At 40.9% G+C, this 27,868-nt stretch overlaps 1 protein-coding gene across 1 annotated transcript; it reads left to right on the top strand.

Annotated features, from left to right (window-relative positions):
• The first annotated feature begins 29 nt into the window (after positions 1–29).
• Positions 30–27,868, top strand: LOC145449916 (uncharacterized). Its single transcript, XM_080328353.1, has 28 exons — positions 30–814; positions 1,071–1,192; positions 1,294–1,414; positions 3,869–3,960; positions 8,186–8,324; positions 9,499–9,968; positions 10,053–10,224; positions 10,283–10,452; positions 11,743–11,907; positions 11,978–12,040; positions 12,495–12,555; positions 14,714–14,866; positions 15,823–16,010; positions 17,613–17,745; positions 19,399–19,491; positions 20,778–20,887; positions 20,952–21,075; positions 21,322–21,407; positions 21,781–21,937; positions 22,005–22,444; positions 24,054–24,234; positions 24,365–24,534; positions 25,116–25,283; positions 25,382–25,507; positions 25,773–25,836; positions 25,896–26,048; positions 26,140–26,327; positions 26,546–27,868. Exons 1-28 carry the CDS (start codon positions 679–681, stop codon positions 26,684–26,686), a joined length of 4,386 nt encoding a protein of 1,461 aa, XP_080184479.1. The 5' UTR covers positions 30–678; the 3' UTR covers positions 26,687–27,868.

Here is a 27,868-nt window from a genome sequence, read left to right as displayed (position 1 = left end):
TTCATTGTCTTAGGTAGTATCACCAATAAGCGGGAAACGCAGAAAAATGGTTACGACAATAAGGCCTGGTCCGTGCGGACCTTTGTATTGCAAAAATCGTTTGATGTCATGATAAGATTTGTCTGACATTGGTTTCTCTGGAAAGCTCTCACTTACACGGGTAACACTCGGATATGAAAGAGGAGGAATGGGTCATAACTGTGGCCCCCCATAGTTTTTTTATTCACAAAATTTACAGAAATAACTCTAAGCGTATTCGCAATTGGGAACGAACGGTAAATTTCTAGTATCGCTTAACACCGTCGTAGGCCGTTTGGATGCTTTAGTCTAGGGGTAGCAATATGCTGCGGGTGCGAGTCTATTGGACACGGCCACTTCTGGGCTAACCCTTTCCGCACCAGGGCACATGAAGACATGAAGTTTGGGTCGACATACGTTTGGCCCAATAAAACTCACATTTGGGTCGCGGTGCAAAAAGTTTGAGAACCCCTTGTTTATGTGTTTGAAGTTAGAGCCGTACTTCGTATGCCTTTGAGGTTGATATTCCTCTAATCTTCGGTGTATTTTTGTGAATTGTCAGTTCCACCCCGGACCCACATTCAAACAAGCAAATGGCTTTAGCGACAATACAAGGTCAGGTTTTTGGCCTCACTCCGACAGACGACTACTGACCAGAACATGGATTTTAATTTGAGAATGCTCTATTATATTACGCAGAACAGTATTTTAGTGATGCCTAGAATAATTGGAATTGGCTCCATAATGGCGTTGCATTGCATGCTGCTTGGAGTAGGCATATTCTATGTAAAAGCAGGTGAGTCTCCCATCATTTTTAGGTGACATTTAGATGATCTTGATGGTTTCACATTACAGAATTGAACTGTATGTTTGTTGTCGCAAGTCCCGGGCCCTCTCAGGCTTTGGTTTTATAAAGATTTCGGATATTAGATTCACGTCGCAAAGAAGCATCTCCCCTAAAGTAAAATTATTTGGGTCGTGTTGGAATTATGTTTTGGGAAATTCCATCACTCACAATGAATTCTTCACTGTTTTGTGTCGCACTTCAACAGATTCACAACAGCATTATGAAGAACTACAAGCTCTTTCTCTTCAATCAAGTACAGAAGCAATGACATATGACACTTTTGAGGGGATTTTGAGAATTTTACAAACGCGATTGGTCAATCTAAGGGTAAGATTACCTATTGTGGCACCACTTACCTTTAATAACAATAGAACGGAAACACGTTACTCGCCGTAGGCCTTTACCTTGTTTATAATATTGCTATTTAGGAATGCTTCACTCACGACGTCTTCCACGACATTGTACCGCATGCCAGCCAAGTGAACGTTGGCGATTTCATCAAAGCTGCAAGAGCTATGACCAACATAGTCGCTGAAAAGGCTTGCTCAGGTATGCCGCTGTATAGACCAACTACTCCCCAAATGAGTTGAGAATGGATGAGTCGTAATTCCATAATTGCGGTGGTTCAAACACAATAACGGAGACTGATGAAAACTATACCTGCCCAATTATACTCTCAAGTTCGCAATTATAGAGCTTGGCCTATATCGGCTATAAGTCTATGCCAGAGGTCACCAACGCGGTGCCCACGAGGTAACCGGTAGCACGCGAGAGCCAATTTGATAGTCGAAGCAGAGAAAGATTTCACATGAGCAGCATTTAAACATGGGTCAATCGACCCTAAGAAACTCACGAACGCAGTTTCCGATCGGGGCGTTGTTAGTCTTCGCCCTCGCGGAGGCTTCACGGGAATCTGGTTAATATTCGGCGCGCAGCGCGGCAACTCAGCTGAGCCCGGAGACGCTGGTGCGAGAGTTTTATATTCTTCTTGATGGACGGAAACCCTGCCCAGTGCCCTGTGCTCTGAATGTCTAAGTGAAGAAATCCAACTGAGCACGGACAAATGGCGGGAGTAACTGGTAGCGCGTCGCATTAATCTCTGCCCAATAAGTAAATATTGGTTTCAGAAAGGTTGGTGACACCTGGTCTACGCAATACCACACTTTCTAAAAAGCAGTTGGACCACTGATCAATTTATTATATCGTTTCTACGAATGATATTCTTAATGACATGATCCAGATCAGGGCATGTACTCGTACCCCAGGGGTACTCGAGCAACTGCACTTTTCTCGCACTGTGACAATTTTCTGCAACAGCGATTTTAACGCATATGAGACAAGCGAAAAATAGTTCAAGCTTACCAAATGCAGCTCTTATTAGGGTTGCTGAGTTCGTTGCGTTTTGTCTTTCAATTGCGTACACTTTTTGAAACATACGTCATATACATGAAGATAATTCGAAAGGGTACGCAGTTGAAAAAATTTGAGAATCCGCAAGATTTGAAATACCGAATGTTTTGCGACTAGCAATATTCGAAATAAGTTTAGCAATAACATGAAGTTAGGCATGCGGTTTAAATGCAGGGTAATTGCGCTACAAATGAACCAAACCATACCTCCATAGGATAAGTTGTTGAATGGGTTTGAGATTTATGTGTGATCAACATATCTGTAAGACTCGCCGAACCGCATATACATACATTTCTTATATTGGCATGAAATCAGTCGGAATAATTTCCATACTTCAACATCGTTAACAAACAACGATCCGGGTGATAGAACTTCGGATTTACGATACCAAAACAAAAGTATTTCATGAATAATCCAAATTAGCCTAGAATCCAACTAGGAGGAGTTTATGGCAAAAACATCGATATCGAAATCTCATTCGGCCTAGCTATCATTGACGCCTATATTCAGTTACATCATTCTACGACAGTCAATCTGATATTGTTATCCCGGAATTTAAGCCATCACGCCCGGTTGACTTTCAAAGACAATGGGAGAAGATTTTTCAGCACAAGTACGGTCTATGGCTAGCTATAGCACCATTTAACTATGAAATCGTAACATGGGATCTCGATTCCGTTGATACGACCGATAGCGACAATTAGTCGGACAACGGAGACAATGAAATAAGCACGACATCTTACACAATATTATATCCGAAGAGCTTCTTGGAGGTACAGAACTTCAATATACAATTAAACAGTATATTCATATTGAAATGAACCCGAATATTTTCGGCTGACACTCGTCACGGGTAATCGTCAGCAACTAGTAGAGAATTGGAAAGAACATTGTATATCAACAATCGTATCACAAAATATGACGTCACCAGCATGAAAGAGAGAGCGTTCAATGTACTATTTTTAGGTGGTACACGAAATCCTTTTGTTGACAGAGTTTTGGTTGGTGGAATCAACTTTTATCAAAATACACCAACCAAAACTCTGTCAACAAAAGGAGTTCGTGTACCACCTAAAAATAGTACATTGAACGCTCTCTCTTTCATGCTGGTGACGTCATATTTTGTGATACGATTGTTGATATACAATGTTCTTTCCAATTCTCTACTAGTTGCTGACGATTACCCCTGACGAGTGTCAGCCGAAAATATTCGGGCTCATTTCAATATGAATATACTGTTTAATAATATTATATCCGGATAACATGTATCGATTATGCTATCGTCTTTCGGTCCGGGTCTTAGCAGAGAGTATGATCCATACGGTTAGTCACTAAGTGTTCGCTATGCTTACGCTGCAAAATGCTCCTCTCTCTCTCTCTCTCTCACACACCCTCTCTCTTCCTCTTTCTCTCTCTCCCTCTCTCTCTCTCTCTCTTCCTCTTTCTCTCTCTCTATCTCTTTCTTCGCAGAAAGTTTTTCTTGGATACGTTGATGACTTCAACCATGAAACGTTACACCGCAAAGCAGCTCGCTCGCATTCCGCGACACTTCCGTACACAATTGCTGACAGCGGTATTATTCTGCACATTTAGGAACTATCGACTCAACAACGATTGCCGAAAGAAGCTTGCTGCTCGCAAGCCTCCGCGAGGTTGGTTACGAAAGTCAGGCGGATGTTAACGAGGTGAGTTACCAGTAACCACCGACCTGTCTATTCTATAGCTATTGCCGGCTTCTAATTAACTGCTGTAGTTGTACACAGCGGCGTAGCCAGCAGAACGAAATACGCCTCTACCCCATCTACCCTATTTGCGACTTGTAGGCTACATCTGTTTTTACTGGCTCCCAATGGATTCGCTTCGTCTTGATCCTACGTTTTTGATGACCCTACCAAACTTTAATCCTGTCTACGTCTTATGATTCAGCGTAAAACGCAACGTCGAAGCAAAAGCACGGAAAAGTGATAATTCTGTTCATATATTTAAATATCTAAAGTGTTAAATTATAACTACAGTTACCCAAATGGAGGTATTTTGTGACTATCACATGACATCCAAGTATCCACAGGGACAAGTTGTAGCTGACAACGCTCATTATGCCATGCAATTAAACCGTAACCAGTCAATACCGATAATGAAAAATACCGACAATGGACTGATTCCAAACTGGTCATGATCAATTGATCATGCATTACGGAATTAATCCAAATGTCATATCTAATCCACTGCGATCAATTAATACGGTTGAAGCATTAATCATTTACCTGAATATCAAAACATGAAGAATATAGTATTGGTGCGAAATAGAAATAATATGTCCGAAGTAATCTCCTGATGTGATGTAACATGATCCGCGCGTTTTGTCGTATAACCCAGATCGGCACAGAGAAGTCTTCGGTCTACTGTCGTAGCGTACGACAGTGGTGAGCCGGTAGGGATGGTGTGAACGTGAGGTTCACGTTCGCGTTCTCTGTGTGAACCTCGGAAATTTTGAGGTTCGGGTTGGCAGGTTCTGCACTGTCAACCTCTTTCATATATTGCAATTTTCACTTCATTATAACATCTTTGGTTCGAATTTATTGCATTTCAACTGCGGGCCACTCTATGCATGGCGCAGGCAGCATAAAATATCAGCACTAAACATGCAAGCATCTTGACAATCTCAAACATTTTACTTGCATTGTTACAGAAGTTTGCTCGAAATACCCAGTTTCCTTTTGTGAATATTTAGTGGCTTTTTGGCGTGAGCTGGACCCGCAATCACATGACATCAAGAGCGAAATACACTGCATTTACTCAGCGAATAATGCTTATTGAACCAATCAATGAGATTGATATCGTTTTCTGATGTAAAAATCTAGCAGGCGTACGGGGTCAATCTTGACTTCATATGTATACTGTATCATAAAAACCAAATCCGTGCAATTGGGATGTTGGCTACTGTTGTATAACTTGTTAGTGGGGTAATATTGGTAGCAAGTAAAGAAACCCGGTTTACACTCTACTCAATATCCATGTAGCAATACTCGGACGCCGAATACATTGTTCGGTCAGGCCGAGACCGTTAAGGCGTAAGGTTATATTCCCTGGCAAGTCCTCGTCGAAATTGTTGGCAAAGCGACGGAAGATATTGATTTTATGGGATTATTATATCATTTGATTGCCTCAGTTGATACATTTGGCGATGTTTAAAACGTCAATATGTACTTCAGCACCGTGCCATTATGTGTCCCGAATCGTCTCTAGGTATCGTGTACAAGTACATGTACAATACATTAATATAGGCAATCACTTAATTGAAATAAAGGGTTGAAATTAGCAATATGACGTCACGTGACGTCATGAGATTCGCGTTCGCGTTCACACCGAACTTTTCAAAAAGGTTCGCGTTCACACGAACCTGAACCTTTCAGAGGTTCACACCATCCCTAATAACCGGTTCAAATATATCTGTATAAAATTCTTAATACAAGCAAGTGCGTTGTAACATGAATCATGAATCATGTTACAGTATCCGCGGATATTGTCATAACTCGCATACGGTGATTGGAGCAGTGGTTCTCAACCTGGGGGGCGTGAAAGCACCTGAAGGGGGACGCGAAAAAGCAGTCAACTGAAATTATTCTTCGCGCGCTGCGCGATTTGCCTCCAATTCACGCGTGTTTCTCTGTATATAGACCTAATTTCAAATTTTTGAATTCTCTCATCAACAGTCATAACCTTCCATGCCATCAAACAATCTGTTGGGGTTGCTAGCATCCCAGTTGGATTTTGTGATATGACGATAAGGGGGGCGCGAAATATTTCACTATCTTAAAGGGGGGCGTGTCTAAAAAAGGTTGAGAACCACTGGATTAGAGGATCAAACCAAATCGCCTGTATGGCGATATAGCGTATAGTGGTATAATCCACAGCTGATCCCGCTGATCCAGCTGATGGGTTGTGGATTCGGGTCCAGCCGAGGTCGACTCCAGAATCCCTACCTGTATGGTGGAGGTTATCTGGGCTACTCGTCGCCATCACATCTGCGTAAGCGGTGTCTTACAAAAAGTATAGAAGTGGGCCGTGCTACAAGTCAACAGATACGCAATTCGAAATAAGGAATATCGACGTGGGTTAATGACCATAGTAGTCGACAAACACCATGAATACCACAAACAACAACAACAAAGCCAAATCGCCCTTTGCCTTCCATTCCTCTCCTGTATCTAGCTATATCTCTCGGTGGTAGTCAGTAATCAAAATGAGCTTATTGTAATGCGTAACACATTTCATAGCGGTATTATTTTAACGAACGTCTTATCATAGGGTAGAGCTAGATTAACTCATCGGTAACATTTCATCAGATTTAAGTTCACTTTTATTTTGCCTGCTCGAGCCCGTCATTCCACGCGCTGCCCGAAAATATTTATCAGATTACCGAAACTTTCTCTCATTCGAATAGAAGTCAACTATCAAGGTTAGTTTGTGACTGTGAACTTCTGATTTACCGAGGCTCTCGTGTGAACACGAACGTGAACCGAACGTTCTTATACGATCCCTGCAATGTATAGTAGCATACATTCGCTGTCACATGTCAGGTATACATTTCGTTCTCGGTAATATGCATTCTGAATGTCATTCTCGATAATGTCCATGTCCATGTCCATTCTTGGTAGTGCCCTTTGTCGGTGCTGTCATTCTCGCAAATATACGGTATTGGTAATGTCAAATTTCGGTAATGTCATTTTCGGTAATCTACATTCTATATCAGTGGTTCCCAACGTGGGCGATATCGCCCCCCAGGGGGCGATTTGGCAGTCTAGGGGCGAAAATAACTAAAGGGACGATAGGGGGCGAAAACGGACGAAGGGGGCGATAGGGGGCGAAAACAACGAAGGGGGCGATAGGGGGCGGTGGCGCGTTAAAACGGCTATATTGGAGTCGGGACCATAACTACCGCACCCCAAACCCCCCAATTGGGGGTGGGGGCGCGAAATCGAAGGAAGCCCAAAATTATTTCGCGAATTAACATGAATGATAGAGTAATATTTCAAGATTTTCATGTATCTTGTTGTTGGGGTCCCCGTCACCCAACAAAAATACGCATGATTTATGGAAATGGGAGACTTCGGCATCGGCCATTACTGCACCACGATGCACCAAGACATATGAAGTTAGAGGCCATGTAACATGCGACTCCGAGAAGTGTGCCAGAACGATCAGCAGCGAGAAGACCTTGGCCGAAAAGGAATGCCCTCGTGCTAACCGAAAACTTCGATATATATACATATATGTTTAATTGTCCATAGGCGCCTCAATGGCTGGCGTCGAATGTTCCTGTCCTGGCGACCTTAACCCCACAGGACAAATGCCATCCCGCAAGGAAAAAATTATTTGCCAGTAAAGAAATACCAATACGAAATCATGTGCGTCTTTTAGTTTGGTACGTTTTGACGATTTCCATATCTTCTGACATAGCAGATATAGGAGGTCACGAAATAGCATCGTAAAGAAGTCAATATAACAACGATTCCGCCCGAAGATGTTTAATAATTATTTAGGGGTCCTACCTTTTCCAACATACCACATCGACCATATTGACCGATTCGAACATGAATTATATAAATTTGTCGGTGACTCACCAAACAGTACATGAAATAGGGTATAGCTGATATGTAGCGAAAAAAAGCCCACTGGCTGAGGGGGGTCTGGGGTTTGGTTTATCACCCTATGGGGCCAAAAACATTTTTTCGAGGGGGGATGGCTGACGAAGTGCTGTTTTTCGATTCCCAATATTTGGGGGGTGATGATCGGTGTGGAGCTTCAAAAGGGGCGATGAGTCGAAAAAGGTTGGGAACCACTGTTCTATATCATGATTTTTCAGTGGCGCCTTGTAACCTATAGTGAAACTCTCTCTGTGTATTTCAGTGCTTTAGCGAGAACAGTTTGGCTGAAGAAAGTGGAGATGACTTTGTCACTGCTGTCGTGTTAAACATGTACCGAGGCAACTGCCTCCTCCCAGAAAAGACATATTTCGACGAGGAATTCTTCAAGTATTTTGAAAATGGTACGCGATAGGTTGGCGGCCATGTATAGCATATATAGTAATTCTTCACTTTGACATTCAAAGCACTGTGCAGAAATCACATTGCTTCAACACCGGGTTGCGACCATCGCAATGCTTTGTTTTAATTAAACAGTCGGATTCTCCGGGTCCGTACCAGTTCCAAGTCCGCCGTTAGTATGTATGTCCATTCTCCATGTCCAACTCGGAGAAACAGCCGCCATGACCATAATGGGAAAGCATTCAAGCTCATCAATACCGTTACACGCGCCGATGCCGCTTTGTCAAAATCCAGAACTGTAGAAGAGATTCTCTGTTCCTAACGACGGCTAATTTGTAGTTCAATTAGTTTAACAATCACGTAAAAGTCGTTAGCGAACGTCTCAATACACATTTGCGTGTAGCTTCGTAGCTGCAACAATAGGTTGGGGTTTGAGTCGGACCGAGGTCGACTCCAAAATCCCTTCCCAAGTGTCAGAGGTTTATCTTGGCTCCTCCTCGACACGCTGATCCGAATAACCGGTGTCTTAGAAAGTCTAGAAATGCTGGGAAGTGCTGCTAGTCGTCAGCTACCGAATCATACTAAAGAATATCGGCCTGGTGTAAATGACCATTGCAGTCGAAAAATACGATGAATACCACGAATAACAATATTTAACCTTGACGGGATGGGCAGAATTCTAGTGGCCAGACGGATATATCTTTCCCACGCAGACATCGTAATTAAGGATCGCATTCAGTGTGAAACTTCATTTCACTTACACACTTGTCGCATAACCTTCGTGCGGGGATATTAGAAATTAGATGCCCGTGATAAGCCATCTGTGAATCCAATCACACAAAAGCTCTACTGGTCATATATTTGTTTGTTTTTGGGGTAGGCCTATTCATGGTGTTTGTCGACTACTATGGTCATTTACACCAGGCCGAAATTCTTCTTAGTTTCCGTAACTGCCGACTTATAGCACGGCCCACCTCTGGGCTTTTGTAAGACACCGCTAACGCGGATGAGGTGGCGAGGAGGAGCCTAGGTAAACCTCCAACACTTAGGTATCGGAATTCTGAAGTCGACCTCGGTCGGACTCGAACCCGCACCCATTGGTGTTACAGCCGCAGATTATACCACTGCGCTATCTCGCCACTCTGGTCATATATTTCGACACTTTCTATCTTTTAGGGCTCGCACCGGTGTTATCTCAATTGAATATCGGGGATAAGCAAACTGCAGATGATCACGCAGGGCATGATCACGCGGGAGAGGATGAACATGATCATGATAATCACGAGGACGAATCTCACGACGGTCATGATCACGAAGACCACGAAGGTCATGATACCGCCACGGGAACGGATGGCCTAACAACAGAACATCGTGACGACCACGAAGGGCATGATCACGAAGATCACGATCATGATGACCATGATGATCATGATACCGTAACGGGAACGGGTGGTCTCACAGCACCTCAAAACTCTTTGCGAACCGAACATCATGACAATCACGAAACTGTCACAGTAACAGAAGGCCTAACCTCCTCCCAAAACACCGTCACAACCGACAGTGACCACGGTGAACACGACCACGATGAGCATGAGCATACGAATTCGCGGCGTAGGCGTAGCGCTCATTTTGACTCAAACCCCCGTGTAAGTACCATACGATCAAGCTAACCGACTGAAAATGCTATTTTTACTACAATGACTAAGTACAATCGTACATATATCTTTTAGTGTTATACCAGCGAACAGATCACTTCCATTTATGGAATTGGGGAGGGCAACATATCTGAATCGCAAGCGATGGAAATCTGTCCGGTACTTGTACAGCAAATTCTGTCTGGTGCATGCACATCTACTGCCACCACGCGGAGTACGAGAGATGATGGCTACACACAAGCTATGGGTGAGATATCTTGGTTTTTATAAGTGGTTTTCTGTTGCTAAAGTCTTTTTCGTTTCAGTTTATGGGTATGGCACTGCGGCCGCTGCGGTCATAAGTCTTCTGGCTCTAATTGCGCTTATTCTGTTTCCGGTGTTGGAGTCCGAAACCTCAAAAATGGTGATGCAATTCTTCGTTGGGCTTGGAATCGGTACTCTGACATCGGATGCTCTTATACACATCATTCCCAAAGTAAGATTGAGACTGGGACTGCATTTTGTGAGTGGCACTGGTGAGAAATGATCCGAATGTAGGTAAATCAGTAGGACCTATCATTTACAGTGGAATCAGCACGATTTCAAATTGGGCCCCTTAAAGTTTCACCGGTACGTCGCATACTCTGTATACTCGGTGGTGGCCAAGTCCCGTAAATTTTAAAAGTGAGTCGAGTCAAGTCACGTTGTCTCAAATTTTCTGATTGCGAACCAAATTCAAGTCATCAAATATTTTCAGTCCACCTTGTCTGATTTTTATACAAGCCATATCAGGGTTGTAATGACTCTCGAGTTCTTAAAAATGAAAAATGACTTGACTTGTACTCGAGTCATTGCGCATGACTCGGACCAAGTCATATGACTCGAGACTGAGTATACCCAGACAGACATTTCATTGTAATTTCGAGGAATAGTTAAGTTATCACAGTATAGTTATTTCGTCTATCAGTATACTGGTACTTGAAAATGGCACCAAAAACTGTTAAAAGTGAGGAAAATCAGTATATTATGAATGCGAAGCTATCGATATCACCGAGCAGAGCTGTAAAAGTGAGTTTCACATGATATTACCTCGGAACTGATCAGTCAACACAATGACTTGGACTCGGAATCGAGTCAAAACACTATCACTCGGACTCGACACTCTACTATACGTGACTTGGACTCGGATTTGACTTGGTGGTGAATTGAAAATGACTCGTATTGACTGGAGTCAAAATTATAAAGGCGAGATTGACTTGTGACTCGGAACCTAGTGACTTGGTTACAACCCTGATGAATATGCACAATTGCATGCAGTCCAGACTGCGCCAAACTAGTAAAACTTGTCGGTATGCCATTCTTATGCTATACTAAGCGATATAAGTCACCACGGTTATTATACGTATGGATTTATGAGAATGCTCCGTTCAAAATAATGTATGGGAGCATAATTTAACATAAGCGACGTTTATTGACTGGAATCTTGCGTGTGAATGCTATAAAGACAGCCCGACCTCGTGTTCGCGTTAAATAAGAATACTATTTGAGCGCAGAGGAGGAATTATTTACCAAATTCCACTCATTACATTTCCGTTTTGACTTGTTGGAATGCTTCTCATCTGTACAATTTTCAACAGTCTGGCCGTCGCGACGAATACTTCAGTAATATGATGGGAAGTTGAACAGAGATATCTAAAACAAAATATCAATTCACCTTACTGAGAAGTGACCGGAATCGAATATGAACATTTGAACAAGATACAACTCAATCAATCCCCATTCTTAGATTTTAGGAGTGCATGATGACAGCGTCGCTGCTGACCACGACCACGGTGAACACGAAGAAGACCTGACGTTTGTATGGCAAATGTCTCTCATTTGCTGCGGCTTATACATCGTATTCTTATTTGAAAACTCGATAAAAACCATAAAGAAATCACGGCAAATCCAGGTAAGATATACGCTTTGCTCCTCCAGTATATCCTGCAATATAAACCCTGAATTGTTTCCTTTAATAACAGCAAAAATCTTCGAGCGGTGGACCAGAACTGGCATCAGCACCATATAATAAATCTAATAATCCGGTGAGTAATTTTCCTTGAGTTGGCTCAACGCAAAGGTGAACACACCACAGTCCTATCTGAATCGATAGTGTGGTATTAAACAAGTTCACACGAAAACCAGAATGGGGGGTTGGGAGCAGTATCCTACCGTAAAATAGGCAACAAGGCCCAAAATCATTTTATAAAGCTTAGAACGTACTTGGTCGTATCGACATCCCCCATCTGTTAAATAACATATTGTCTTGTGTCTCGTGTATCGCATTGCACATTGTGTGCCTTTAGTGGATGACCAATGACCATAATAAAACCGCCGACTATGATTATGACATTTGCATGGCTTATTCAGAAACTTTCGCAGTTATAAATCGATTTTGATGAGATTTATTCAGCATGTCGAACATTGTTTCTTGGCGCGATCTGCTTGAGTAGCATGCAGATCGGAAGTAAGCAATCGACACTTTTTTCCGTATTATAGTCCGATGACGTAAAGTTTGGCTCACAAGAGATGCTAAAGAGAGAAGACGCGTTCCTCTGGTGTAAGTAGTAACAGTATTCACATTTTCAGCGAATATCCATCGCCGATATAGTTATCACGATATTTCCGAATGCTATTGCGTTCACATACCGTAATTCATGTTTTTAGAGCGTGTTCCCTCGCATGCACGCTTTACGTTAAACCAATTGCATAACACTAATACCATTTGTGTCATGTTTGGTAACAAACTGAAGTAAGCTTAATTTCCCATGACCATGGAAGATGCATGCATTAAAGTACAACCCGGAACACCTGCACTAGCGCTTCAACCATTAACCATTTACTCTTACCACAAGCGTAAACGGTAGAGGTCCTCGAAACAATCGTTCATTTCTCCTATACATTCATTACATTGTCCTGATGTGGTCATACTAGTCAGAGTTGAAGTATAACGCCATAAATTTCTAATCAGTTACAAGAAAAATCAGCGATAGCACAGACATGTCAAACTATACTTCAAGTAGAAGTAGAAAATGAATAGACGAAAAGTACTCCTGTAAATTGCTTCAAAAAGTAGAGTTATTTATCATGAAAGCGATTGCTTTCAAATGTATCTTTTAATTACTAATAATAACTATATAATAGGATTTTTATGTGCCATCAATCACTGTTATTAGTAACGATACAGATCAAGGGCGGCCAAACCACGGCCCGCAGGTCAAATGTGGCCCAAGAGAAGGTTTTGTGTGGCCTGCGAGTTTATTCTCGAAATTAGTTATAACCTCAGGTAAAATTGCAAGGCCAACCAAAATTTGATAAGCCTGACCGCGAAATCTGATGATGACTAAAACATCAGTTTCGACGCGTTGGCGTAACCAAATTTCGTGCTTCGCGCGACCAGGGCATGACTACACACTGTACAGTTGCACACGGATTTTTCATGACATAATTGTAATCAATTTCAATGCGTAGTAATATAAGTCTTGTTTTCAATGTTACCTAATTCGGTTCGTTCCTATCGGACGACTAAAGAAATGGTTATCAACATTAAAGTTGCCCGCGCAATGGTTCGTAAATCTCACGTGGCCCTCTGATCGAAAAGGTTCGCAACCTCTGATATAGCTAAAATTGGACATTATTAGCAAATTACAATTCATTTGCATAAAGGAAGAAAGAAACAATATGCATCTTCGCGATACAGTCACAAATTGATGCAAGTTTTGGAATTATACCATGATATTGTGAAGGAGTAAATATATCGTCTGGTTGTAAAATTGATGTAAATTAACCAAACGCTTCTTCCCACTTGACAAAATTAAAAATGTTTGTAGTGTAGCTTAGCTGCTTGAGTGGAACAAATGATTAAGAAAGACTGCAAGTCCTTGAAGGCTTGACTAAGTGCATGTAGACTAGACATATGCAATTTGACTACTTCCTAAATATCGTTTATGGCCAATGTATATTAGTATAGTGAGAGTGTGTGTGCTTGTAATCAGTACAGTGTGTCATGAGAAAATTAGTAAGTTGCATCTCTGTATTAGTTGCTGACTCATACACAAGAGCAAAACTTCGATTGTTTTATCTACATTATAATTATACAGGATGGGGTATATGTCGTGTTTGAATGATTCATACATATTATGTTAGTAGAGAGTGTTCGTTATAAAAACTTATAAAATATGAAAAAATGAAAGACATTTAGAAAGGCATTATTTCATGTTAATTGCATAGTGAATAATTCGCGCTGTGCCACTATGAATCAATTTTGCATGCCATCGTTAATCATATGTTTGCATATGTTTAATGGTTATATGATAGTCATTTAACCGTCACTGTGGCATATACTTTTCGAAGTAACTTGGTAATACTGTTGGAGTCGGAGTCGGTACGTTTGAAGACTCGGGAGTCGGAGTCGGTCCAACGAAAATGTGTGGAATCGGAGTCGGAGTTGGAGTCGGTGGTAAAATTTACCGACTCCGCAGCCCTGGAACCAGTACAAGTATAGGCAAAATCTACTATAGTACTTGTAAAAAGTATAAGTACTTCGTTACTGAACCCCTGAGGCACTGCCAGACACTATTATCGCACAGTTGTTTGTTTGTTTGTTTGTTTGTTTGTTTGTTCGCTTGTTTGTTCATGCCGGTGCGATACTGATCCAAAGGACCAGATACTCGAACATGATGTTGAAGAACCACGCTATATTAAATATCTCGTTAAAGGTTTCACTCCGACGGTGATATCTGTATTTATCGGAGATATTCTTCATAATTTCGTCGACGGAGTCGCTATCGGGGTCGCATTTGCCGCCAGTTCGGCCATTGGATTAGGAACGTCCATCGCCGTGCTTTGCCATGAATTGCCTCACGAGTTCGGTGAGTTTTCGGTCAAACCTTATGACTAGGGCGATATTGTCAAAATTATAATTTTAGGTCAAAAAATGTCAAAATTGTTTACAAAGTCCAAATTGCTTTGCAACCTGCATTTCGTTTGTATCGTAGATGTATGCACTGTGGGTGAACTTATCGTTGATATTTCACAGCTTGTAGTCCAATTTATCGGCCTTCCGTTGTAGGCGGCCCATTGTCTGCTCATTGTGAATCATGAACGGCCAAATGAAGCAAATAGGTTGGCATGGTGTTATGCTCAACAACGCAATATCCTCATTGAAGCAAGTCTGCGTGGGCAATGGACAATAGTTTTAATATCAACTAGCGCATGATGAAAAATTGTGATGTAGACAAAATTGTCAGAATAAAGCAACACGGTGTGTCCCTAATAGCCGTGTGCTGTACACACAACTTTAGTGTTGCCAGCCAACAACTGCTACTGTTGAACGTTCTTTCTCCATTCTAGGCAAGCTACTATGTAAGGACAGACTCTTTATACGGGATAATGTAGTGGGAAAGTATGTTTCGTTGTATTACAACAAATTTTAAATAGTTCTCCCATAATCCATGATGTAACCACTGAAATTCTTCATAGGTCCAGATTTAGTTAAAATAAAGTTTTTTCATGTATAAATTTGTCAGTTTTTAAGTCAAAAAAATTTGCTCAGGCCTTACTACTCCGTCATGACAGACAGTTTCAACCAGAAATTAAAATAAGTAGTACAATTCTAAGATTTTGTGAGAAAACACGTAATTTACATACGTGAGGTCAAAATTTGGTTCAATTAAGTTTTTTTTTATGTTAAAAAAAAAGTCAAAATTTTGATTTTTTTTCGGTCAAAATATTTCGTTTTTTAGGTAAAAAAAATCGCCCTACTTATGACTTATCCATGTATGCATATCATGCGATTAACGATACTGTGGTTTTGTTACTTTTGCAGGTGATTTCGCCATATATCTAAGAAATGGCGCTTCGAAATGGCAAGCGGTTGGGTTGAATTTTGGTGCTGCCTGTTGTACTTTCATTGGACTGTATGCCGGCATAAACATGGGCAGTGATGAAAATGTCCGCAGATGGTTGATGTGTATCATCGCGGGCATATTCCTATACATAGCATTGGTGCAAGTGGTAAGTAAGCCTATATATTGGATAGCAACTTCACATCATGCCAATCCATTTCCTACGATACCGTATGGAATATACTATATAGCGTGCGCTGACGGCATTCTATACTAATGCCCATTTCGAGAGAAAGCTTGTATTGAAATTCGCCCGATCCGCTCCGTCCAAATACTGCCTCAAACTGTTGCGATAAGGGCTCTGCGGGCCCGGGGCCTACACATTTTTTCAGTTACATGGAACAGAATTACGCAATCATTGACTAAACGTTATTAAATATTGAAGGAATAGGATATCTCAATGTTTGGATGAATCGGGTCACTTTTGCATAAATGACTTGTGACTTGGAAGGTCTATAACAGTGGTTCCATACCCTTTTTTGGTGTCGGAACCGCATTTCAAATTTCAGAGTACGTTTGGAGCCGCATGAATACACTCATTATGTATAACAAAAATTATAAATCATGGAACCCCGTACCAACGAATAGCAACACTAACAAGAAACAAATACGCCAAACAATTTAATGCCCAACTTGGCATTGGTTTTGAGCTCCAAGAAGTGTGTAAAATCGAGGCGTAATTGCAGAGAATGCAGTACGCAGTATATAGCAGGTGAGGTAGTCATCGGTCAACTGATTGCGCTAATGATTTTTTATTCTGACTATTTTGCTGAAAAGTACTTCACATACATAAGAGAATCGTTTTTCTGTGCATTGGTTATCACGTTGGGATACTTTCCCGATGGAACTTGACTCCAAAATTCACGTGAGTCTTCACTTTTAAATAGGCTAATTACTTGAGCTCGATAGCTGACTGCATGTCAGCAACTCAAGTTGAAAATTAGCTGCAATGACCTCAACATTTTTATCATGGGTAAAAAAGCATTCATTCTATCAATGCAGCGGTTGAAATCTTCAATAAAGTTGCTGATAAGCCTTGTATGCATCAGATGATCCATTTGTGTGATGGTCAGATCCCGTTGGAAAATGTGTTGTAACACCACCTGCAGCACTTATGTCTGGTGATGGTGAGCGGACTTAAATTTGAGTGCCGATGATCCGAACGCTGACTAAAGAATCGCTACTTGACAGCACAGGAATTGGGCTCCACCCTTAATTATAAACTCCGGTATAGCTCCAAGCCAAGTAAATGGTAATTTTTGAATGTGAATTTTATTTTTTGTTATACATTCATTTTTTAATATTTTTGTGGGATTTTCAAACGTCAATGGGAACCGCATGCGGCTCTCGGAACCGCGGTTAGGAATCACTGCTATATGGTGATTTGATCTCAACACTGGGACACAGCAGTCGCATTTGCGTATGAAGATCTCTTCATTGTTCGCAGCAATCGGGTTGAAATGAATCGAAGCCGTGTATAAATATTTAGGTTTCGTAAAGTGTAGTATCAATCTTCGCATCCTTGAGCGCATCTCCCTTTTTGAGATCAGTTCGACTGCGAAACATATAGTGGAAGTAACTTCCAAGCGTCACCAAAGCCGCCGTTACGAAACATATCGTACCCTCAGTTTATCACTACATGGAAGTTGTTGCTAATTAGGGATACTATCCTATAGCTACACTATTCCTGTACTTGACCCTTCCGTTCTAGATGTCTTTGATGCTGAAGGATGAATCTGATCACCCGCTCCTACAATTCCTGGTTCAGAATATCGGCATGATTCTTGGATGGGCCGTGATGTTACTCATCGCATTGTACGAAGATAGACTTCGGAACATCGGTTGATCCGCATCTGCCAATGCCACGCTACTATAAACGATTTTGAACTTTTACACATCTCGGTTAATCCGCATTCCTTAGCGAGGTGCATCAGCCTAGTAGATTACCTCTATCAATACTTCAAAGTTCAAACATCATCTCAGTACGCCAAGCCAGCTTAATACTCTATTTTTTACAATTATTGTAGTACCTTCGATTGCTCTAGTCATTTTTGATAAGTCCTGTTTCACGCTTTACCCCAACACCGGAATCCCTAGAAGTTGATGCAACAGTATCTAATCAGTTTACGATCGTGAATGATGGTTAATTGCCAGCCAGTCGATTACCCGCAATTGCTTTTCTCATTTCGTCATTTTGGCGCTTTCTTGCAGTAACCATACCTGCTGTTATTTGATCATTAACGTTACTACTGTTACCATTCTTCCTAAACAAGAAATGAATATATTTGAATACATTTTACATATATTTGGTCTAGTCTAGTAAAATACAGACTCAGGCCCCTCGGATCCCGATACATAGACATGACCCAGTGCCCACTTACATCCTCAATGTTCATAGCCTTTCATAACTTATCTATATCATTTCAAGTATAATTTAATCCATGAAAGAGGTTTGATATTCACACGAGCATTTGATATCTATCACATCAATCAATGACCTGAGGAAACCGGGGACAACAACGTCCCAAGTCCCTCCCCGAACACAGCGCAGGCTGAATGATATGTGAACTTCACCTCCATATAAATTTGATATTTCATTTAATGATTATATTTTAGATGTATAGTAGGTTTGGGGCTGTACTATACTGGTGAAATACCCAGATCGTTGCGGTATAGCCTAGCCCTTTATCATACAAGTTTGGGATAGTATTTTCAGGCGGGTCAGGCTATACAATACAGTATATACATACAATGTATATATTCATAATCCTGCCGCAAGGCATCATAATACAGGACAGCAGACTTGTAGCTATATTTTGATGGTTATGAAGACATCATCTAAGGATCGGGTGAAGTAATCGCAGTTTTTGGCGTGGGTATATCATACATTTATAAATGTACTGTGTATTACGTAGCCTAAAATCGATGTTATCGTACCGTACAATTGGAAATAGGTGCGCTATAGCGCATTCCTCTTCTATTGAAGTAAGACTTACCGAACGAATATCATGAATGATTACTATTTTCGCGGTCGGGATTCCATGTAAAGATTTTTATTTTCATCTAGTGACCGAGAAGTGTCTTTGGAGCCCCCTTCACATTGACAATCCCATTGTTGTTGCGCGGCGTTTACTTCTCTAGAGATCAGTTGAGAGATGGATATCCACATCAGAGTAGGGCTGTGGCGTATGGAATTTGGTTTTAAATTGACTTGGTATTATTCGTCCACTACAGAGAACAGCAATGACTCAAAGCAACAAAGAATTATGTGCAGCTATATATTCGATGTCAATAATGTGCACAAATAAAGTGATGCCCCGATTGAAATACATACGTCTCTATAAATAGTATTTGGTAGGTCAGGGAGCTTGTAATTGTGGTGCGCCAACAATGTCGATTGCTTATTGTGACATTAAAGACGTCCGCCAAGTGTTAACAGAAAGAATTACCATGCCGTATTCAGCTATATAGTCCTATACGATTGTGCGTTATATAAGCGAACCGAAGTTTCTCCAGCATGCGTTCGCGGGTTCTATGTCAATGGATTGTTTTGGCGTTGTCAGGATGCATTTTCATGGGATCTCTCGCAGGTGAGTATGAGTATAGAACGGATGAACTATTCAATTATGGTGCGTAACTCCAGTGTACCTTTAAATCTTGTGTAAGTTGGAGTCGCATATATTTAATGTCACTCAATTTTTAATTCATTTTACTGACTGTCGCAGGGTTCTTGTGTCACCGTCATCTCTCGATGCGAACTTGGTTAGGCTAGTGTTAGGAGCTCGGATAAGGGTATAGCCGACAAGTGCCGAATTCAATGGTAACCGTCAGAACATCCACATTTTAGTATTATAGTCAACTCACCGACTTATTCGATATGATTTACTGGTGATTTGGAAGGGGAATTCTTCAAATGTTGAATTATATGAATGATTATAATTTATGGAGCAATCGAGTTGATTCATCATGCTCAGATTTGTTACTCAAACAACCATATAGGCCTACATCGTACTGTCATGCAAGTAATAATCCAACGTGAGGTTGATCAATGTCCATAATTTACAGAGTGATTTGAATTGACTCGCGAGCTTCTCACTTATAACAGTATCCCTCGCGCTCATGTTTACTTATTCCTATCTATATTAAAACATGCTTCCATGTCCCAGGCAATGGAAAAATAAAATTGACCCCCGTCACAGCTATTCGTAGCTCTGGAAGGTGAGAATTGCTCACCAGACCACTAAGCTACAAGATCATTTCGCGATAACCACTCCATCCAGATATAGGCACTTCTTCGGCGGCAACACATTTTAGTCCTTGTGTACTGCAGGGTATGGAGTGCCACCCCTGCGCTGCGCAACTATAGGGCTATCGAGTACAAGCTCGAAGCCTCAAACAGTGTTGCGATATCTTCAGCATCACTTTCATTGACTTCATTGGCATAATGTGTAAGAAGAGTATCTAATTTTATTGTTCCACCAATCGCCCAGTGACTAATTTACAAGATCGCTTGCGTACCTATTAGTGACTTTAGGAAGAGCAACACGCTTATATGACAAGAGTTCAGTATCTCCATTCTCCAATCAGAAGTGTATTTTTCAACAGGGAAATTGCCTTCCTGTCATATTATAGGCATACTTCTATCGATCACATAGCGTCTTGAGCCCACATGACATTTTTTCTTTCTTGTCGTTGGGATTCCAAGACCCTTATACGAGTTGAACACCTACCTCACATATAATTGGGGTGCTTAACCTACATGATATAGTTTATACTATTCCGTATTTCTGCCGGGTAAATTATTACCCAATATCAGTCACATCCAATAGCATTCATTCCAATAAGAATATATAATAACTAACCGTTTCTAACTCAGCCGCACATCAGCATCAACTGGACGAAAATGCGAGACCAAACGATCTCATCTCCACTGACTTACTCGGCAAAGTTCTTGGGGTAATGGAAAAGCGCATTCCCAGTCTGACGGTATTCTCTATAATTATTATTGACAGCTTCGCACCATACACCAAACTCATTATTCTTTGTGCAGAGATGCTTTGATCGTGAACGCTTCAGGGAGGCTCTCCCGCAAAAACACGTAGCTAACGTGAGCTATAATGATGTGGCAATGGTTTTGATAAATTTTATCAACGCTAAAGATTGTCTGGACGAAGGTAACTGAGTTTTAGCTGGCCTCTTGTCCTAAGACCGATATAATTTGAAGCCCAATCCGAATCGATCGACTCGATTTTGACCATGAAATAACTTGTTATTGACCAAATTCGGAAAATGCTGTAGTGATTCGGACTCCACAATTTCTAACATCTAATCCGAACTCGACTCACCCAAAGCATACACGGCCCATCTTCCACCGTCGCAACGCAATATGTATTAGAACCTTCTTGACGTTTAATGTTCAGGAAATATCACGGAAATCACCAGTATGGATGCAACTATTCATCATCTGCGGGAACTGAATTATGAAGGATTCGATGACACCGAAACGGTAGAACGTTGTTGAACTTTATTTGTTGGTTTTCCGTTCAAGTGGAACGAAGAATTATGATATATTTGAAAATAACGAGAATATGTAAGATTATCGCGTTGTAGAGTGTCATGAATTGCAACGTAAGCAAGCACCAACCGTTTTGATTCTGGTCATGGCACACCCAAACATCAATTTCAAACAATCGCTGTGCGACACTTTGCAGTTTTGCACGTAAACACATCGATTATTGCGTATCATCTATAAATATACATCCCCCGAGTAAAATGAACTACCTGTATAGGGAGTGAAAACATTTTCCCAAGCATAATCCATTTAATGTTACGATTCAAGTCTATTTAAGCCAATGGTCATTCCATATGCATATCGCTAGTGCTTCAACGAGTTCACTGTGAGCGAGAAGAATGCATCTCCTATGGATATCATCCTTTATATATACCAAGGACGGTGTCTGCTGCCACAAAAACATCTTTTCGCCACTCAATACCTCCACCATTTCAAAGACGAAAATGGAGCCTACAGTCGACTCGGTAACTTATCGGATCTATTCAATGCTGCCGAACAGGCCATTGATATTGATTGCATAATTACTTTCAGGATTCCGTCACTTTATGAAAATGCTCGGAATTGGAGAAGGAAAGCATTCACAGGCTAAAATTAGCGTTCAGGACCATGACGCGGAACATGCTCATAGAGACTCTGAACATCATGAAACTGGGGAGGATGAATATACCGATATAAGGAACGACCAGAGTGACGAAGCCGTCGTAAACAGCACTGAAAATCATATCAACAGGGGCAGAAACACCGGAGAAGATTTTGGAAGTAACAAAACGAATCATGAAACTTATGAGGATATTCATAGTGAGGTTTCCGAGCCTACTGTGGATTTCAATATTATCACGGGCGAGCCGATCCCGGATCCGCTAGACGACACTGAAATTTCGGATCTGTTTAGCCGTATTTTTTCTGAAACAATGGACAGCATGAACCACACGCGCCGAAAACGCAGTACGTACACCACTACTAATTCTCGGGTAGGTGTAAAAATGTCATCTATAAATTGCATAGTTTCTTTATAGGCATGTTACTTGTGATGCCCATCTATAACAACACATGAATGTTTTATTTCATAGTAATAGACATTCAACAGCGTCTCTGTCGAGAAGCAATAGATGTGGTAAATCTTTTTGAGTAATATCATATCATCCTCATTATAGCACAGCTGGGAGGATCAGTCCTCAGGTCCATATCTATATAGGTAATGTCTCGTAGAGTAAGTCATCTAATGACAAGTCTGAACGGTGTGTAAGGAACAAGTATTGGCTATTTCCTGGATTTTGGGTGAGAATGAAAAAGCTTGAATCTAGCTGAAATCCATTACGGCGATCTGGTGAAGAGGCATCATTTGCATTTTCCTAGTCATATAAGCCAGCGCTCTTCAACCGGGTGTTTGATACACCATAGGGTGTACCAAAATTCTAAAAGGGTGTACCACTCGGATGGGGTGTACAAAATTAGTCCTCGGTATATGTATATGTACTGTACAGGGGTGTACCAGATCCGAATTAAAATAGACCGATGAAGATAGCTGTCACGATAAACAGGCAAGTTTATGCTTCAAAATATGTCGACCGCGTGTGCAATATTGTACAATACTTTACTATTGTACAATACTACAATAATGCTTTTTGAGAGAATTTAAACTTTGAAATTTCATTCACACCTGGCGCGATTCAGGGTGACTAGGACCTTTCGTTTTAAATATAATAAATAGGCGGGTCCACCGTCCACCACTGATAAACACCATAAAGAAATACCAAGTTTGAATCGTGTGGTCTCACGAATGAAGGTTTTTCTTGTGCGCATTCGGCCGATTCCAATATAATATATATTTCGATTTTATGCCTACAATCCTGTCGGGAAGTCAAAAATAACAACATGCAACAAGGTGATTATTGAAAACCGGAAGGTGCATAATTATTCATTTTGTGCCCAAAATTTTCGAAGACACCCCATCCGTCAGCTGTATCGTTTAATCTGATCACTTGGGCTAAGAATAAATAAATATTTCGCAGAATCAAAATTTTTCGCGCCCGGCGTGATTGGAAAGGGAATCCAAAGAGCTTTTCTTAACATTCATACTCGCGATTTTACTGCATAGATAATGAGCGTGCGGGGATGTTCTGCTGCTACGATTGAAAACTTTTATACAAATGGTATAACTCCAAAAAATAGTGACGGCACAGAACACCACAAGTCCCGCCGCGGTGCGAAGTTACCCAGTAGACAATTTAACATGAGCAAGAGCATATGACGTCCAGATTGGCCATGACGAGTTTACGCCGAAATGCGGCCGTATATGCTATAAATGGAATCGAAGCACGGCTGTGAATAACAAGGAGGTTAAACACCACCAGATTAGGCTTACCATACGCAATCAGTGAATTATCTGGTCAGGGGTGTACGAGCTTCGAGTAGACGTCAAAAGGGTGTACCACGACGAAAAAGGTTAAGGAGCACTGATATAAGCTACTTAATCTAAATCGCTGTACCCTCGATTGGGATTCCTATTATAATGTTACTATGGCGATAATAAATAAGATGCCAAACTTCTACAAGGTTAATATTAATGTTTTTTCTTAGTGTTTCACAAGTGATCAGTTGATGGATATATACGAAATTAAAGACACAATATCACGAGAAAAAGCGATGGAGATATGCCCAGCTCTAATACACCAAATTCAATCAGACGCCTGCAAATCGGATCCTCACTCAGGCAATGAAGGACACCAGAGAACGAAAGCTGGATACACGAAGGCTATGGGTAGATTATGACAAGAGATAAAAATTAATTTGTACTCCTAATCATGATATTTATGTCAGTGGTGACATCATATTCCTGAAATAATAGCACAAACGTTGCTTAGGCTAATATTTTTCAATTGTCTATTCAGCTTACGGATATGGCTCGGCATCGGTTGCGATCATAAGCCTGCTTGCTTTGCTGGGCTTGGCTTTGTTTCCAATAATGAACTCGCCTACCTACAAATTAATCATGCAGTTCTTCATCGGACTGGCTGTTGGAACGCTCTCTTCGGATGCATTGATCCACATTATACCTCAGGTTTACATGGATAGAATCTCTAGATAGACTAGTGGAGTAGAGTTATAGATTTCTAGTAGTAATATGCATAAGCTGCGATGCCCGAATTGCCCATGTGTGATTGGATGTGCTTCGTACATGGTGCTATGGCATTTCCCGTATTGGAAAATATAACGTCACCGCAGAACATGTTTTTAACTAAATAATTGGTCATTAATTATATGACATGGCTCATAATCTTCACTGTGCCAACCCTTGAAACAAATCTTTATACATTTTATGTAATTCCTAATTGGAAGTAAATATTTTGTAGATAGGATTCAAAGGAACAGTGTGATTTATAGGTTAATTGCTGTTGCTATTAATGATCACGGTGTGTTGTCCGCAATCTATAATTCATCCCGATCACCAGTTCCTTATTCTTATATCAATAGTTAAGTAGTATCAGGCTCACGGCTTACGCTTTTCCCCGCATCTTTGATGGCGATGAGGTGATTTAAACCAGACGGCAAGGATTTGAACGACCTCGAACGAATATCAACATACATCTCAATAGATGAAAAGCGATATTGACTACAATAATATCTATTACTTATCAACAGGTTTTGGGAGTACACGACCACGCGGATCATGATGACCCCAGTAAGATGGAGCATAAAAATTGCAAAATGTTCATATGGAAAATGTCCGTCATTTTTGGTGGGCTGTATATCGTCTCAGGATTTGAGTCTTTTCTCCGTGCAATGAAAAAATTTCGAACTTTGAGAAAAGTGAGTAGATGCCTAGTTCTGGAATTTAAGAGGCGCAGTTACAAATCAAATCAAGCGTCTTGTGTTCGTAATACACACGAATTCTTTCCTTTTCTCAGCAAAAGACGCGATTCAGCACGTACCAAGAAAACTCAGCTATCGATAACTTACCAAACGATAATTGCCCGGAGAAGGCAGTAACTTCCTTCACTTGCGCTGTAGTTTCAGACGAATCTGTTACTAAAGTAAGGGAAGTTATTTTGAATGAAGGCGGACAGGTCTAATGAATAGCCCGAAAACATTAAAGACATTTTCATAGACTCCGTCGAGTATTTATTTGTTTTGGTTCAAAGAGATACTTATCTCCGCTGCTTCGCTGCTCTCCAATCTCCATTAAATCACTGCTCATTTCAAGAGTAGAAAAGTGTCTCGATCTGGATGATTGCCAAAACATTTTTTGCAGTTTATGATACGAATCTGTTATACTCCATTTATATATCTGCGAAACAGGAAATGAGGCCTAGCACGAGTGATTCTGAACAGATGCTTCAGCGACAGGATATTATTTGTTGCAGTATGTATCGTACCAGCACATTTTGTTCAGCTATATGGACTATATCCGTACATATTTAGATTTCACTCCTACACTGATAACGGTCTTCATCGGAGACATTCTGCACAATTTCGCAGATGGTCTCGCGATAGGCGTCGCGTTTGCTTCCCATTGGTCTACCGGTATTAGCACCTCAATCGCTATTCTGTGCCATGAGCTGCCTCATGAAATCGGTGAGTTACGTCATAATACGCCACGCTTCATTGCATCGCATGCGTGCTTCCATTCCAGACCATCGAATTCTTCTCATATTCTTGTTTGTAGGTGACTTTGCAATATACTTGAGAAACGGGGCTTCGAAATGGAAGGCAATTGGTTTAAACTTCACGGCAGCTTGCTGCAACTTTGTTGGCTTGTACGCCGGCATAAATATGGCATCAGACGAGGAAATACGGAAATGGCTGCTGTGCGTGATCGCTGGGATATTTCTCTACATTTCACTCGTACAAGTGGTAAGTTGTAAATATTTATCAGTGTTGGAGGTCGTATAGTCATTGGCCTAGCTGGCGAACGGTGGTCTCGTCACCACCCCTTGTTTCGTCATTGCGGGTCGGTTGGGTCACTTAATTGAAGAACATACTCGCCTCTCCCAATTTTGCTACATGCTCCGTCTGATAAGTAGCGCTGTCACAAATGTCCATCACGTTCGCTAACTACTTATTTTTCTCAGATGTCTACGATGCTGAAGGATATATGCGATCGACCAATTTTGCAATTTTTCATTCAAAACGTTGGGATGCTTCTTGGCTGGGCGATAATGCTCTTAATAGCATTATACGAGGACAATATGCATATCCAAGTGCCTGCCTGATTTGATCAAATTATAACATCAAATTTGGCCTATAAATACTTTACATAGTCTACTACAACTATTGGAATTTGCAGAATCACAATTGTCTCAGAGTTGCAGACTCTCTTCCGATCATGATTCCAATCTAGATTCTGCATCATCCCTCCTTATCGTTATTATTCCAAATTTATCTCTCGATAATTATATTCGTTCAAAATAAAAGCATAAACCTTCAAAATCAGTCGAAATCCCATGTCCAAAATGTACTCCAAATAACCCAATTTCGTAATTTCCTAATCCATGATCGATTGTCTCTGCTGCATTGCCATAGACTAGCAACTGTTTGTTTGCTGTACCAAGGCAGGACACTCAATGTCTGAAATGGATATAGTAACTAGTAAGTGATGCGCAACACATATAGCCTGCATCTTGCTGTTGTATTTCTTAGTATAAAGATGAGTTGGTGGCCTTTTTATTGATAACACATCTCACCAATCATTCAACGTCAATATATATATACATTTTGTAGTCTAACGTATTCTCCATGCTATTCTCAATATAGTAACTAGTAAGTGATGCGCAACACATATAGCCTGTATCTTGCTGTTGTATTTCTTAGTATAAAGATGAGTTGGTGGCCTTTTTATTGATAATACATCTCACCAATTATTCAACGTCAATATATATACATACATTTTGTAGTCTAACGTATTCTCAATGCTGTGACTTGAAGGCTTCACTATTTGCGTGTGTAAAAATGACAATATGTAGTGGTTCTTAACCTTTCCGCTCCTGGCGAACCCCAAATTTTCGTCGAATCGCAAAAACAAAAATCTATCACATTACATATTCAATACATTAGTATAGAATACTGGTGCACTAAATGAACTGTTCATCAATAACAGTGTTTAGAGATCGAATTCATTAAAACATGGCTTTCACACGAAACAAAACGATAACAACGAATGTAGACTGCAAATTAGTGTGACCTCCACCGAGCCCTCAAGACCAACTCAGCGAACCCCGGGGCTCGTCTGGACCCAGGTCAAGAACCACTGATGTAGGTAGGCTTAGCTACATATAGTTTTACGTTACGGAAAGATTTTTTCTAGTACCTCTCTCTATATATGTATAATATGTATGTATACTATATGATTGTAACCAAATATAACCCTGGATGACGTTTTCTGATACTAAACGAAA

This window comes from Botryllus schlosseri, chromosome 11 (genome assembly GCF_051294905.1).
Source record: "Botryllus schlosseri isolate E-star chromosome 11, Bs_hap1, whole genome shotgun sequence".
Classification (NCBI taxonomy): Eukaryota; Metazoa; Chordata; class Ascidiacea; order Stolidobranchia; family Styelidae; genus Botryllus; species Botryllus schlosseri.
Note: the sequence above shows the minus strand (reverse complement) of the source record. Positions and strands in the feature narration are given on the sequence as shown.

Bases quoted from the DNA above. Each gene is read 5' to 3' on its own strand.
- LOC145449916 (XM_080328353.1), top strand. From the start codon at position 679: ATGGATTTTAATTTGAGAATGCTCTATTATATTACGCAGAACAGTATT. The intron at 1,193-1,293 runs GTAAGATTACCT...ATTGCTATTTAG, and splicing joins CGCGATTGGTCAATCTAAGG to GAATGCTTCACTCACGACGT. The intron at 26,328-26,545 runs GTAAGTTGTAAA...TATTTTTCTCAG, and splicing joins ACATTTCACTCGTACAAGTG to ATGTCTACGATGCTGAAGGA.